Consider the following 16533-nt stretch of genomic DNA (forward strand, 5'->3'; position numbering starts at 1 on the left):
CATTGTATCATCAGTCACTCGCGCAGTTAAATGTATAATTCCATACTTGTGATAGTTATTAAGTATAGTTACGATAGTTTATATTAGTTAGTTAGTGATAATTCTTATTTTTATTGCTATTCATTTTGGAAGCGACCACTGTTCTTATGACATGCTCAAATGTCTAAAACTTCCTAGTTTAACTTACGCCAATCGGTATCAAAAGCAGAACGGTAATACCGATTTATTTATAAATATAGAGTTATCTGACTATTGACGACGACTTTTTCAACCTTTTCAAATGTTTTAACTTCAAGGTTAAGGTACAAACATAATTATATCGTAATTTCCAATAATGGGTTATGTATACTATTTCACTGTTTTTACAGAATATTACAAGCGAAACCAAATGTTAAAAGCACATACAAAGTAGGGTTCCGTCACAACTATGTTCTGTTTCAGGTATATTTATTTGGCTAGAACCAATTACCAAACGCTACCACAGCAGTGCCATGGATCTACCAAATCAAGAGACTGTTTCCATTAAGACGGAACCAGGGCCCCAGGAAGAAGGCATAGATGAAATACCGTATACGGATATAGATTTCGACTTTCCTGATATAAAGAAGGAATGTTTGGAATATGCGGAGAGTACTCAGACAGACGGTTAGTTGCATTGCATACGTATAAAATGTAGAATGTTAAATTCAGATGTTCGGAATCCATGTCCGTTTCGAAATGTCGTGCAGGACAGGACGCATTTACTTTAAAATATATCTTTGTTAAATTTAAGCACTTTTTAAACTTTTGACAACAAAACCGTGTTCTGAAGGTAGTCAAGAGTAAATGGCTTTCCTTCTTGAAAGATCGGTCCTTGAAGTGACATCTGACATCTTTATATCTTAAATTAAGCTTAAAGTCTGTTCACCTTTTTCTTGCTCCTGTGTGGTCAATCAATGTTATTTTTTGTCGAAAATATTTTATTTTAATTTGAAAATTTTAATTTTAATTAAAAACAAGTCTTTTTGTAAATTTACGGTTAATATACTTTCTTGTATTGTTTTTCAGGTTGCCTTAATATAGAGTCTGTTACCATTAAGGCGGAGCTTGGACCCCGAGAAAAAGATGAAGGGGGATTTAAATACACGAAAATTGACTTAGACCTGCCGGATGTTAAAAAGGAGTGCTTAGAACGCGTTGAAAGAACTGCCAAGACAGCAGGTAAAATGTTTTTCCTTCTTAGTAGTCCAGATAATCAAAACAAAAAAACAGAATGCTGATTATTTTAAGGTCAACGAAAAAATACTTCAAAAATAATATATGCTGTTATTTTTATTACATTTCTAAGGCAGTAAGAAAATCTAAATGATCAAGTGTTTTGATTTGGTTGCTGCAGAAGCTCGCTAGTTCTGTAAAAAGAAAACCAACTCAGCATGTAGGGAGCAAGATGACGATTCAGCTACCTAATATTTTGTTTAAAACCTGTAATTTCGTAGTAAATTCTGACAGCTTACAATACAGAAATAAAGGGAAATAATAATAAACACTTGTCGCAATGATTTTCCGTATTTACATAAATTCAAAAAAAAAACAACCGTGCAGTATTGGAGTGTTCTATTATATGCCTCTGAAGTGGTATATTCTGCTGCAACACGTCTGAAAATACTGATGAGATATTTAAAGATGAATTTGAATGAATATTTTCTGTAACTATACTATAATCTATGAATCGTTTTTGTTAGAATTATAATTTTTATTTCTTTACATTACATTGAAAACACTATTTCTTAAATAATTGTTTTTACAAAGTAAATCCATATACAACTCGGCGTTTCAATTCAAAAATATAAATAAGTGCAAAGCACAAATTGGTCACCTGTTCCTTTGGGAACTTATTTTTTTTTACTTTTATGTGAATTTGGAATGCTTTTCTGCACTTAGTAACACACGAAAGTAATAAGTCACATGAAGCCAACTATCAATCCTTTTTTTTAATTATCGTCAGATCTGAAGATACAACCAGTGGAAACCACGGAGTGCTACTATTCATATTCTCAAAAGGGAAATTTGACGAGCCACGTGCTGACTCACAGTGGCGAAAAACCTTTTTCGTGTTCTGAGTGCAACAATTCATTTTCTCGAAAGAGCGATCTGACGCGCCACATGCTGACTCACACTGGAAAAAAACCTTTTTCATGTTTTTTGTGCAACAAATCATTTACTCAAAAAGGTCATCTGACGAGCCACATGCTGACTCACACTGGAGAAAAACCTTTTAAATGCTCTGAGTGCAACTATTCGTGTACTCTAAAGGGCAATTTTACGGTACACATGCGAACCCACAATGGAGAAAAACCTTTTTCATGTTCTTTGTGCAACAATTCTTTTTCTCTAAAGAGCAGTTTGACGTGCCACATGCTGACTCACACTGGAGAAAAACCTTTTTCATGTTCTTTGTGCAACAAATTATTTACTCATAAGAGCAGTCTGACGAGCCACATGCTGACTCACACTGGAGAAAAACCTTTTTCATGTTCTATGTGCAACAATTCATTTTCTCATAAGAGCAACCTGACGCAACACATGCTCACTCACACTGGAGAAAAACCTTTTTCTTGTTCTTTGTGCAACAAATTATTTTCTCATAAGATCAGTCTGACAATCCACATGCTGAATCACACTGGAGAAAAACCTTTTTCATGTTCTATGTGCAACAATTCATTTTCTCAAAAGAGCAACCTGACGAAACACATCCTCACTCACACTGGAGAAAAACCTTTTTCATGTTCTTTGTGCAACAATTCATTTTCTCAAAAAAGTATTCTGACGAATCACATTCTGAATCACTCTGGAGTGTAACCTTTGAGATATTCTGAGTGCAACTATCCATGGTCTCCAAAAGGAAGTTTGAAGAAATAAACGCTGAAGTATAGTGGAGAAAACTTTTTTCATATTCCGAGTGCAACTGTTCAAAAAAGCCAGCTGACGAACCATATGAAGACTCATATGAAACATAACCTTTCCAAACATCCATAGGGGATTGGACGGATGACTAAACTCCCGTATTACTTGAATTCTAATGAATCAATCGTACGAGGACGTACGTTATCAAGTTTTAGCATGCCTCTGTCCTACTATAACACACTAAATATATACATGGAATATCTTGGAATTGGAGCCAATGAAAGTCTACGGACCAATGAATAGAGACCTGCCTTGATCACTCACTTAGAGCTGCTCAACATAGCCCAAAAATAAGTTTACGCTTAAGACAATTCTAAACGTTCTGTTTAGAACTCCTACATATGAAATATATTTAAATTTTCAATCCATAAAAGCTTTATTTTAAAATATCTAAATATCCCCTACACATCCCCTAGACATTTAGATAATCATTTCAAAAACTACAACATGCCGCCTCAGAACAGCAAACCATAGTGAGGATGATCATAAATATACCACTCTCTAGATCGATATCTTCGGGCTTTTGTATGTAACGGAATTATACAGTACTTAACCACAGATATACAAGCATCATACAAGCAGTACCTACCGTGCGGAGCAGAGCAGTAGGCAAGGTAGAGGAAACTCAAGGCCATTTTAAAAAAGATGCGACCATAGACAACATAATTGCTCTCAGCCTACTCTATTCATTCACTAGCCCAAAAAAACTATTATAAAAATAAAAATGTCCTTGAAGCAGAAAAATGTCGAAATGTTTTCCAAGGGCAAGGTTCATCTGACTAAGAAAATAAACTTTTACAGTGCATTTCCTTGAGATGAAACTTGTTAATCTGAGAAGAATAAACCCAAAATGACAAGAAATTTGCAAAAACACTGAAGAAAATTTCCAAAACATGATTGTCCGACAGTATGACGAAGAATTCCGACATTTTTCAGCCTCATGAACTCTTGGTTACATATGTTTAAAAATCTTTAATTTCACCAAAACAATAAGATAATACAGGATAACACTAATCAATAACATGAATACGTTTATCGATATAATAAATAACATTTATACGTTGTGGAGGAAGACATATGCCAAGTATGAAGCATTGTTCAAAAAACCGAACGAATAACTGTCAATTCACTTTAAACTTGAACTTACGTAAGTAGGTTGAATATATGTTTGTAACTCGCTAACACTATACTGGCTTATATTGTATTTTTATCACGAACAACTTTAACACGCAATATTTTCGACGGAAATGATAGTATTTCGGCAGCAAATGACAACCCGCGTGTATAAATAAACCACACTCATTTTGTTTGAATGATTTGAAACTGTCAAACGGCAAAATTCCGTCATCTCTTTCTGTTACACGAGTCATTATGGTAGAGAGCGAGAGATCAAACCAATCCTTCTGCTCTCACCAATGAGATCTGAGCTTATAGCCATATTATTCGTTTTCTACAAGAATTTTGAGGTGGGCGTGGCGGTATCAAATGAGTTTCAAGGCCAAAGCTTAGTTAAATGCCCCTGAGGATGATTGTGGAAATCGCGATATTATTCTTATACATTTAATAATAATATATGTTTATTTTTTTATTTTTAAAAATGCTTAATGATGATACAATTGGTAAGGTGTATTAAATTATACTTGATATGAGAACCTATTATGTATCGATATTCAATGTCTTTGTAATTTCACCTAGATATATGAGTAAAACTATTTAAAAAGAGGAAAGTTTGTGGAGAGATGAGCAGAATTTTTTCATTCAGGGTTTATGTGTGCACGAATCATAATTGACTGCTTATAATTTTTTTTTTGAATAATTAAGTTTAAGTGCTTATAAAATAATATAATCACGCTAAAAAAATATGACTAGTAATTTTTCGTATTAGATATACGCGAGAGACTTGAAAGTTATTTGCTGAATTAGTGTTGTTGGCTTCTATTTAAAGAAGCGTCGTGCGCCTAGTCCAACACGTTGGAAAATTTAAACCAATGACGGGTAGCAATTTCGAACCATCCATTTTATTATTTAGCATTGTAGAAACAATAACTACTTTGTTACTTTTTGTGTAAAGTTATTATGTTATTTTTAGTTTTGTTGTATTTCTTACGTAAAATTTTCAATTTTTTAATTTTATTAGATAATAATAAACTTTGCCTCCGTTTTTTTGTTTAGCGCCGTTTTTGTGCAAAATCACCTGAAGGGCGCTTTACTAATAAATCATACATTTCTACAATAATCTATGTTATTACGAACTATATATGGAGATAATATACAGAACAATCCTTACCTGGTAGGTCATTTGAGATTAAATCTACGTATATCTTATATTCTAAATCTACGTATATATTTTATTGTGAAAGCATTCTCCAGTTGACTTCTGACCAATATAGATAACATTTCTGTAGTCTTGGCACTTTTTGAATTATTACTTATTCTTAACAGGAAACCTAGCTTCTTGTAGGATTTTGAAATAATTTGCTGGATGTGCTTAGCAAAACTAATTTTCAGTCTAGATTGTGTTTACTCTTTACATGAAAATTTTCTTCGTTCCTACCGCAATGACATTTATTTAGTTCCCACCTCTCCGTTCACATTACCTTACTGGAAAACCCTTCGAATTATGAATTGAATTGAATGAATTGTGAATGATATATTATTGCTTTAATATTCTTTATTTATAATTTTCACAATATTTTTTTAATATAAACTATGTAAAATGGCTGACCGATCGCTCTAGATTTAGCAGGCCACTACAACCAGTCAAACGCAGTATATTTGTTAACAATACTGACAATAATAATTATTTCGTTAGCTTTCTTACTCAAAGGCCTCATACACTATGTGTCGTATTGTATCATGTTACTGCTGCCACTACCTAGCATTTACATATAAACTTTACATTTCTTATTAACTAATTTAAGTCTGTATAACTTAGGAGTAGAAATATTCTTATTTTTGTACTATTTACTTGCTGTTATAATATGTCAAATGGATATGGCTAAATGTATTTTTACTATTACTTTTGTGAACTTGCAATCTTCAGAATATTATTTTTTTTATTAACTATGTATGTAAAAGCCCAATGGGCGTATAAATAAATAAATAAAAATCTCTTTTGAGATCACGAAAAACTGTAGTCGGAACACGAAAAAGGTTTTTTTCGACTGTGAGTTACTGTGGTACTGTGGTTTGTCAAATTTCCCTTTTGAGTACATGACTTGTTGCACTCGGAAAATTTAAAAGGTTTTTCGGTAACGTGAGAGAGCATGTAACTCGTCAAATGTCCCTTTCGAGTACACGAGTAGTTGCACTTCAAATATGAAAAGGCTTTTCTCCAGTGTGAGTCAGCATGTGGCTGGTCAGATGGCCTTTTTGAGAAAATTAACTGTTGCACAAAGAACATAAAAAAAGTTTTTCTCCAGTGTGAGTCAGCATGTGCCTATTCAGATGACCTTTTTGAGTAAATGAATTGTGGCACAAAGAACATGCATAAAGTTTTTCTTTAGTGTGAGTCAACATGTGTCTCATCAGAGCGCACTTCCAATGAGATGAAAAGTTGCACTCAGAACATGAAAAAGGTTTTTCTCCCGAGTGAGTAAGCATGTGCCTGGTCAGATGACCTTTTTGAGTAAATGAATTGTGGCACAAAAAACATGTATAGGGTTTTTCTTTAGTGTGAGTTAACATGTGGCTCATCAGAGCGCCCTTCCAATGAGATGAATAGTTGAACTCAGAACATGAAATTTTTTTTTCTCCAGTGTGAGTCAGCATGTGGCTCCTCAGATGACCTTTTTGAGTATATGAATTGTTGCACAAAGAACATGAAAAAGGTTTTTCTCCAGTGTGAGTGAGCATGTGGCTCGTCAGATGAACTTTTTGAGTAAATGAATTGTTGCACTCAGAACACGAAAAAGGTTTTTCTCGAGTGTGAGTCAGCATGTGGCTCGTCAGATGAAGTTTTCGAGTAAATGATTTGTTGCACAAAAGAACATGAAAAAGGTTTTTCTCCAGAGTGAGTCAGCATGTGGCTGGTCAGATGGCCTTTTTGAGAAAATTAACTGTTGCACAAAGAACATAAAAAAAGTTTTTCTCCAGTGTGAGTCAGCATGTGCCTAGTCAGATGACCTTTTTGAGTAAATGAATTGTGGCACAAAGAACATGCATAAAGTTTTTCTTTAGTGTGAGTCAACATGTGTCTCATCAGAGCGCACTTCCAATGAGATGAATAGTTGCACTCCGAACATGAAAAAGGTTTTTCTCCCGAGTGAGTAAGCATGTGCCTGGTCAGATGACCTTTTTGAGTAAATGAATTGTGGCACAAAAAACATGCAAAGGGTTTTTCTTTAGTGTGAGTTAACATGTGGCTCATCAGAGCGCCCTTCCAATGAGATGAATAGTTGAACTCAGAACATGAAATTTTTTTTTCTCCAGTGTGAGTCAGCATGTGGCTCCTCAGATGACCTTTTTGAGTATATGAATTGTTGCACAAAGAACATGAAAAAGGTTTTTCTCCAGTGTGAGTGAGCATGTGGCTCGTCAGATGAACTTTTTGAGTAAATGAATTGTTGCACTCAGAACACGAAAAAGGTTTTTCTCCAGTGTGAGTCAGCATGTGGCTCGTCAGATGAAGTTTTCGAGTAAATGATTTGTTGCACAAAGAACATGAAAAAGGTTTTTCTCCAGAGTGAGTCAGCATGTGGCTGGTCAGATGGCCTTTTTGAGAAAATTAACTGTTGCACAAAGACCATAAAAAAAGTTTTTCTCCAGTGTGAGTCAGCATGTGCCTAGTCAGATGACCTTTTTGAGTAAATGAATTGTGGCACAAAGAACATGCATAAAGTTTTTCTTTAGTGTGAGTCAACATGTGTCTCATCAGAGCGCACTTCCAATGAGATGAATAGTTGCACTCAGAACATGAAAAAGGTTTTTCTCGCGAGTGAGTAAGCATGTGCCTGGTCAGATGACCTTTTTGAGTAAATGAATTGTGGCACAAAAAACATGCATAGGGTTTTTCTTTAGTGTGAGTTAACATGTGGCTCATCAGAGCGCCCTTCCAATGAGATGAATAGTTGCACTCAGAACATGAATTTTTTTTTTCTCCAGTGTGAGTCAGCATGTGGCTCGTCAGATGAACTTTTTGAGTTAATGAATTGTTGCACTCAGAACACGAAAAAGGTTTTTCTCCCGTGTGAGTCAGCATGCGGCTCGTCAGATGAAGTTTTCGAGTAAATGATTTGTTGCACAAAGAACATGAAAAAGGTTTTTCTCCAGAGTGAGTCAGCCTGTGGCTCGTCAAATAACCTTTCAAAGTAAATGATTTGTTGCACAAAGAACATGCATAAGGTTTTTCTTTAGTGTGAGTCAATATGTGACTCATCAGAGCGCCCTTCCAATGAGATGAATAGTTGCACTCAGAACATGAAAAAGATTTTTCTCCATTGTGAGTCAGCATGTGACTGGTCACACTGCTCTTTTGAATAAATGAATTGTTGCACAAAGAACATGGAAAAGGTTTTTCTCCAGTGTGAGTCAGCATGTGCCTGGTCAGACTGCCTTTTTGAGTAAATGAATTGTTGCACAAAGAACATGAATAAGGTTTTTCTCCAGTGTGAGTCAACATGTGGCTCATCAGAACGCCCTTCTGATAACATGAATAGTTGCACTCGGAACAAGAAAAAGGTTTTTTTCCATTGTGAGTCAGCATGTGACTGGTCAGACTGCTCTTTTGAGTAAATGATTTGTTGCACAAAGAACATGCATAAGGTTTTTCTTTAGAGTGAGTAAACATGTGGCTCATTAGAGCGCCCTTCAAATGAGATGAATAGTTGCACTCAGAACATGAAAACGGTTTTTCACCAGTATGAGTGCGAAATTGGGGTTCAAAATTTGACATAGGATGGCTGGAGATTTCCCCAGGATGCGTCTTAAGGTCTTGCGACAAATCTGAAAAAGAATACGAACTAAAAGGATTAAGTGTAACTTATTATCTCCACTTACATAAGTAAATTCATAAAAAAAGTAGAAAAACAGTAGAGCAGAAATATCTAAATTTATAAACATCGGTTGTACCTGGTGTCTGGGTAATTCTTTCAAAAACTTCTAAGCATTCCTTTTTAACACCCGGTAGGTCTTTGTTAAATTCCATGTAAGGAACTTTATTCCATGTAAGTGCAACTTTTGTAAAAATACTTCCCGTATTAGATACTATTCACTTGCGAAAATTCAGCATTTGCCTAATTTCCAGTTTGGGCCGTTTTTGTATAGATTCACTGAACTATTAAAAAAAAGATTTTACCTGCTCTCTGGTTTATTCTTTCAAAACGTTCTAGGCATTCCTTTTTAATATTCGGCAGGTCTATGTCAATTTCCGTTTAAATAAATCCCCCTCTTTTTTCTTCTCGGGGTCGAAGATCCGCCTTGCTGGTAACAGACTCCACTTTAAAGCAACCTGAAAAAATTAAATAAAGTTAATTAATCATCGATGTACAAAAAATGTTGAACAGAACTTGAAAGTGAACTTCGAAATTTGTTGAATTGTTCAATTTCTGTAACACAAACCATCCAAATAGACTAGGTTAATTTAAGAAATAGTAATGCTCCCAGATGTCAGCTTCAGTGATTTGAGTAACTAAAGTGCGGAGTTTTGTTCGGGAGTCAAAGGAGTGATAAGGTAAATACCAAATATACTTATACACAACAAGAGAGGAAGTAGTGAACACGCAGTTGCCCTGTTTGAACGACATTTCATAAAGTATATGGATTCTGAAAAATCCGACTTAAACATTTTGTAAATATACATTGCAACTAACTGGCTGTCTGCGTACTTTCCGCATATTGCAAACATTCCTTCTTTACATCTGGGAGGTCGACATCTATATCCGTATTTGAAATTTCACCTCCGCCTCCTTCCTGGGGTCCTAGTTCCGTCTTGATCGTAACAGTCTCTGGATTTAGTAGATCCATGGCACTGCTGTGGTAGCGTTTGGTAATTGGTTCAAGCCCAAACAAACATACCTGAAACAGAACATAGTTGTAATGTAACGGAACTTTATGAAAAAGCTTTGAACATTTGGTTTCACTTGGAATAATCTGTCAAACCAATGAAGTCGTATAGTCGTCAAAACACCTAATTCGAAATGAGGATATAATTGCGACTGTATCTTAGACTGAAGTTAAGAAGTTTGAAAACGGTTAAAATTGTCTTCGATTGTCAGATAACTAGATAACTCAATAACTAAAGATAAAACCGTATTGTCGTTCTGGCTTTAACAAATATCGGTAATCTGCGATTATTTTTAGCCAATGCCCTTCGAATACTAGACTAAAAATAGAAAGTTTGACGTCTTGACGTTTTAGTTTAAACGTTCCTTACAAAACACACAAATAGATTACTTAAGTTAGGTGTACCGATTGGGTAAAGTAAAGCTAGGTCGCGTTAGATACAGCGCAATTATGTATTTAAGTATGCCATAGCACTAATTTAAAAACCGTGGTCGCTCAGTTTGATTGGTAATAACGACTGCTTTCAAATAGCGATGAATATTTGTTATTAGCACTAACGAAAATCTATCACAAGTATAAGATGATAAAATTAACAACGTGGGTTAAACAGAGTATGGAAAAAGGATAAACGAAAGCATGTGTTGACAAAATACTTTAGTTAAGTTATTCATAGACAGTAATGAAGTCAAAGTCAATTATAATAATTATCAGGAAACTGACCTTCTAGGTTAATGATGATTTCATTGCAATTGCGTCTTGTATAATATTATTAGGCAATTGGAAGGGACCCACTCTTTCAAAACGACTGTGTGAAGAAACTGATTTATTAACCTCCTTAGCCGCACACGTCAGGACTAGGAGATTCTTTGTCCCGATGACTGTGCGGCTGCAGCGACCTTGAGAAAAATGACAAAGAAATTTCACAGATAATTTATTTAATAGCTGTCAGAGAAGTTACACTAGTGATGGGCGGGATCGAAACATGTACAAGATCGAAATTTTTTAATCAAAACACCAAAACTATCGAATGATTATTCGATTTAATTGCTCCCAGTTCAGCAGGAGAGTGGGGGCGGACAAGGGAAGCGGTTTTGTCTCGTTGGAGGAGTGGGTTACGGCACATAGACAATTATTATACTCTTTTTTTTCCTCTTCTATAGAAGCTGGCGCTTGTGTCTAGAAGAGTTGTGAGTATCAAGATGAAGAATTTTTTTGTTTGTAATAATTATGAATATTAAAAATTATAATTAATTGCAAAGATACTTTCATCATTTTAGAATTTATGCTATAAGTAGTTTATTTTATTTTTTATCAGATATATCGGTAGTTTCTGTCTCGGAAAAAATTACTCGGTATTTGGTTTGACATGAAACTCAATTTTATAAAGCATATAGAAATTATATCCAACTAACCTTTGAAAATGTTGGGCTTTATATTAAGATTATCTAATGATTTTCACAAAATATACACTATCAAAACATTGTATATGTTACTAGTTAGGAGTCATATCGAGTATAATTCCACAGTTTAGTCTCCAAATTATGAAGTTCATTCACGTACCTTTGAAAGATTCCAAAATAAATTATTATGATATCTAAATTTTAGAAAAGTAAATCTTAAAGAATGCCAAAATAACGGCTACCTTCTTAATTGATTACATTTATTAAAATTATCCCAACGAATAATTATTTGCGATTTAATGTGTTTGTTTGAAATTATTAATTCGTCATTGAATACCCCTGAGTTTACTTTACATAATTTCATTCCATGTTCCTGGCGGGACAGTAACAAGACAGTTAAGTACCAACCATAAAATTGTAGCAATTCTTTTACAACTTCGCAGTATTACGCGCCTATGATACGAATCTAAAATTTGCGAAACATAAACTCCGATGTTGTAAATTTATTTTGCTCAACAATATTCCGATAGACGTTCGCTTAAATACATTTTATGACTTCAAATGGAACTGTTTCATTTGGTGAAATGTAAAACATTATAAATAAAAAAATAACATCGCATTTATATAGCGCAGTTTAGTGTAATTTCACTTCAAGTGCGCACTTAGACCAGCAGAGCTTAAACCCTGGAAGTGCAAAATGTAGTTGATCGATTAATTGTATCTAATTATCAAATAATGATGTTTATTTAATTTACTTAGGTATTACATTTCTGGGTTATATTAATTGTATTATGTCTGTAAAAGTCCTACGGCCGTTTAATAAATAAATAAGTTCGCTTAAGATTTTTAGTTTCTTGCATTACTTCGCTGCCCTAGTGCTTTTATGTTTAACAGACCATTTAGCGAATTTTACAGAAAACGTTTTTTTTTGTTTTTACATGCAAATTCTAAAAAATTCTCGATTTTTGTCAATTCGTTTTATACAAATGTGTAACAGAAAATGTTTAAAGATCATATTTCGAAGATTGAAGCTATAATATGCCCATATTATGACTTTAAAGGTGGACGTTGAACATGGCTTGAAAATGATTTAAATTTTATTAAAAAAAATTTTTTTTTTTTTTTTTAAAGAAAGACAAACATTCCCAGGTTACGAATAACCTGACAATATTTGAAAATCTCCTACTACCACCTCAGTAAGCTGAAAATGTTGCTTGTGTTATGATGGAGGACTTAGCCAGCCGAGGAATTGAACACACTACGCCTGAGTGGGACCCAAGCGCGATGTCAACTCGGCCACCGACCGGTCAATGAATGATGAATGATTATTTTGGATATTGAACATATCGTCTGGAGTTTGAACAATTCGGCTCCCATAAGTTTTAGGTATTTTTTGTTCAATTAGCCAATTAGTGGTAAATTGATTAAACAGGGTGATTTTCAGATTTCGAACCTTTGATTTTATCTTAGGTAGTCGTTGACTCAAAGTATTACTTTAAAATATACAAACAGCGTTTTTTATGTGATTTTTCACAAAAATTGCTACACATAAATCATCCAAATATTATTAAGTTTGAAAACAACGTACACGTACAAAGGTACCTACCGCTAATATACTACTATCAGCTGTCGGTGTATGCGTGATGTGAAATATTCTTACATCTTACGAAGTACGGCCTCCGTGGTCTAGGGGTGCTCTTGACTAGAGATTCGGAGGTCGCGGGTTCAAACCCCGGCTTGCGTAAGTAAATTTTATTTGATTAATTTATGTTATTTCACAAATTATTCATTTTAAATAGAGCAGTTGAGACTGTGTGCGGTATTCCATTAATCAAATCCCGAGTGATGCGTAAAACTATTGAAGTTCAATTTTCAGTTGAAGATGTCACTTAAAATCCAAAAATATGTGTTTTTGAGCTTCATAACCCATATTTCGCTGACGTTGCGAAAACGCAACAGTTTGGTTGCTGGGTCATATTTTGAGAACTTGATAAGGATTCACCATTATTCTTTCAGTTACTTATAGAAAAACTTTGACTTGACCGTAAGAACTTAACAGATAGAAACATATTTGCTTCAGCGACTAAGTAGACGCCCCCAAAGGCGGACAAAATACGACACTCAGATAAGCAATTTTTAAATAATTATTATCGTTGACATATGACCAAAATTCTTAATATATTTTAGCCTTTTTTAATAAATAATCGATTCCTATTTAATAATATGTACCTACACTTAAAAAAACAAAAAATTTTCCAGAGGTACTCATTTCACATAGATTATTTAAGTGATGCGTTAACGCAACGTCAGCGAAATACGGGGGTAAAGAATTTATAATTATTTTATTCATAATAACCAGCAACAATCGCTATAATTGTGTTTTTTCTTTTGAATAAGATGAATCCAAAAGACCCTTTTACCACACAAGAGGCTGCCGACTTTATCGCAGAGAATTGGAATATAGACGATGAAGATGACGAAGAAGATATTCCAGATGTGGTGGTTTTACCCCCTAAAGTCGCCGAAGTTACCGATAAAGAGGATTTTGATGACAATGACTTACACGAAGACGCTGCATTTAGCCATACGCTCGGGGATACGCAGTAGCGGCGTTAGGGTAGGGCGCGGTTGGGCGACCGCCCAGGGCGCCGGATTTAAAGGGGCGCCACAGGCGCCCGGCGCGCCCCTTTATATCCCTCGTTCTTTGAACGAGGCCTACTTAACTACTTACTCGTAAATTCCCTAAATATAAGGAAAAAAATGTTATGGTTGCAACGCTAGAATCTAGAATGGAACCTTCGATTGCACCGCATGCAAATATATCACAACAAAAAATCAAGACCTGAATGTGGCATCTACATCTGGAATACAAACGAATTCATCGGTAGTGGAGCCTCTGTCTGACAAGTCAGATCAGATAGCTGCTGAAGAGATTGTGAACGAAGTTTCCCGAAGTGAGGGAACAAGTTGTGCTACAATTACAGATGCTGCTCAGGATGACTCCATTGGTGATGTACAACAAATACAAATGCTAGATGACGTTAGTACTGTTACCGAATATAGCGGATCCAGCCACTTGGCCACTCATTCGAAATAGCAAATTAATTGATCATATAATAACAAGTGGCCCAGTGCAAACTCACATTGATAATTATCCGAAGAACGATACAGGGCGACATTTCTCTAATTCTCATTTCATAAAACTAGCGAACAATGAAACAATTCAGCGTCGTTGGTTAAATTACTCCGTTTCTAAGGATCGAATTTATTGTTTTTGTTGCAAGCTATTGATAGTAGCTCAACGTCGAGTTTAGTATCTGAAGGATATAACAACTGGAAACACTTGTCTGAAATGTTAAAAAATCATGAGAATAGCACTTCACACAAGAAGTTTTACCTTTCATGGGTTGATACTGAACTACGATTAAAAACAGGAAAAACAATAGATTGCCAAGAGCAACATTTGATTAGAAAGGAAACTACCAGATGGAATAATGTTTTGTCTAGATTGATGCATATTACACTTTACTTAGCTGAAAACAATATGGCGTTCAGAGGTACTTCTGACAAACTATATACGCCAAATAACGGAAAGTTCTTGGGCTTAGTACAACTACTAGCCAAATTTGATCCAGTTATGCAGGAGCACTTGCGATTAGCTATGAAGGGTGATGTTTCAGACCACTACTGCGGAAAAGACATTCAAAATGAATTAATAGAGTTGATCGGTGAAAAAATAAAGTCAGAAATCATATCTCGCGCAAAGAAATCAAAATATTATTCTATTATAGCTGACTGTACTCCGGACATTAGTCATGTAGAACAACTTTCACTGACAATACGATTTGTTGATTTATCATCAGATGACGATAAAGTATCAGTAAAAGAGCATTTCATAGAATTTATACCTGTAAATGAGTCGACTGGTGAAAAACTGACTGAAGTTATTATTGATGTTTTAAATAAACACGGACTGGAATTGAACGACTGTAGGGGTCAGGGTTATGACAACGGAGCGAATATGAAAGGGAAAAATATTGGGGTTCAAAGGAGGATTCTGGACATAAATCCCTTAGCTGTTTATGTACCTTGTGGTTGTCATAGCTACAATCTCGTACTATGCGATGCCGCTAAGTCATCCGTAAAATCAGTCACTTTGTTTGGGGTACTTCAGAGGTTGTTCACATTGTTTTCAGCTTCTGTTCATCGATGGAAAATTCTAACCGATAATTTGGGATTATATACTATAAAAAAGCTCAGTGACACACGTTGGGAAGCAAGAATAAACAGTGTTAAAGCAGTCCGTTATCAAATTAGTGCCATCCATGACGCTTTAATTACTTTGGCTATTGAAACTCAGAAAACTGATGTTCAAGTCTCTCATGAGGCTACTACTCTAGCCGAACAGTTAAAAGATTTCAGCTTCATAGTTTCGTTGGTTGTTTGGTATGACATACTTTTTCAAATTAATGTCGTTAGTAAATCTCTACAATCAACAAATATGGATATCAGTAAATGTACAGAAATGTTGAAAAATGCTGCACTTTCTTGGAAGAATATAGAAATACTGGCTTTAAAAGCGCCATTTTAACTGCGAAGGGATTGGCTGAACAACTAGAAATTGAACCTGTGTTTAGAGCCACAACAAGAATTCGGTTTGTTAAGCGTCAAGCTGGTGAAACTGCCCACGACGAGCCTATAACAGATTCCGGAAAAAACCGACCTTGTCAAACTCTGTGGTAATATCCAATTGAAATTAACTGTAGACTCTAAATCTGATATAGATGGTTGTATGTTGTGTGATGAACTCGTAAGCCTGAAATCTTTTTTGCCTAATCAGAATGTGGTTACCCCTGCTTATGTTTTAAATTTTATCAAAGATCGCAACCTACAAGAACTGTATCCAAATGTGTGGATAGTATTGCGTATATTATTGACTATACCTGTAACGGTTGCTAGTGGGGAGAGGAGTTTTTCTAAGCTTAAGCTGATTAAAACCTATCTGCGATCGACAATATCACAATCTAGATTGACAAACTTGGCAACTTTGTCAATCGAAAATGAAATTGCTGAAAATATCGATTTTGATAACCTTATAAAAGAGTTCGCCGATAGAAAGGCTAGAAAAGTGAAGTTTTTTAAAATAAATAGTTTTTTTTTTTAATAAACGGTTATTCCATTATACCCA

The 16533-nt window shown here is 35.0% G+C and overlaps 3 protein-coding genes and 1 long non-coding RNA gene across 4 annotated transcripts in view; 1 reads left to right on the top strand and 3 right to left on the bottom strand.

The window, feature by feature from the left end:
- LOC149409095 (uncharacterized) overlaps positions 1 to 16533 on the top strand; it is a 34932-nt gene that overhangs the window by 2850 nt on the left and 15549 nt on the right. The window contains exons 2-3 of the mRNA XM_089650173.1: positions 442 to 645; positions 1048 to 1200. Of these exons, the coding sequence (XP_089506299.1) occupies positions 492 to 645; positions 1048 to 1200 (307 nt within the window). The 5' untranslated portion in view covers positions 442 to 491. The remainder of the gene's footprint in view (positions 1 to 441; positions 646 to 1047; positions 1201 to 16533) is intronic.
- Positions 6998 to 7738, bottom strand: LOC149409096 (uncharacterized). The gene has a single exon (XM_089650169.1). The coding sequence runs from the start codon at positions 7637 to 7639 to the stop codon at positions 6998 to 7000; it is 642 nt and encodes a 213-aa protein (XP_089506295.1). The 5' UTR covers positions 7640 to 7738.
- On the bottom strand, positions 7791 to 8752 carry LOC149409097 (uncharacterized; the record flags this gene model as incomplete). The annotated part of the gene is made up of 2 exons (XM_089650129.1): positions 7791 to 7825; positions 8245 to 8752. Coding segments are annotated over 2 exons (543 nt in total), but the record flags the coding sequence as incomplete, so codon positions are not given.
- On the bottom strand, positions 8758 to 9871 carry LOC149409098 (uncharacterized). Its single transcript, XR_016305276.1, has 3 exons — positions 9753 to 9871; positions 9239 to 9391; positions 8758 to 8886 (listed from the first exon to the last, which is right to left on the bottom strand). It is a non-coding gene; the product is annotated as an uncharacterized LOC149409098 (long non-coding RNA).

This window comes from Hesperophylax consimilis, unplaced genomic scaffold, assembly GCF_061612785.1.
Source record: "Hesperophylax consimilis isolate HC1 unplaced genomic scaffold, BYU_Hcon_1.0 scaffold_36, whole genome shotgun sequence".
Taxonomy (NCBI): Eukaryota; Metazoa; Arthropoda; class Insecta; order Trichoptera; family Limnephilidae; genus Hesperophylax; species Hesperophylax consimilis.

What these genes read in the sequence shown, in the direction of transcription:
- LOC149409096 (XM_089650169.1), bottom strand. Translation starts at nt 7,639, where the DNA reads ATGCTGACTCACTCTGGAGAAAAACCTTTTTCATGTTCTTTGTGCAAC.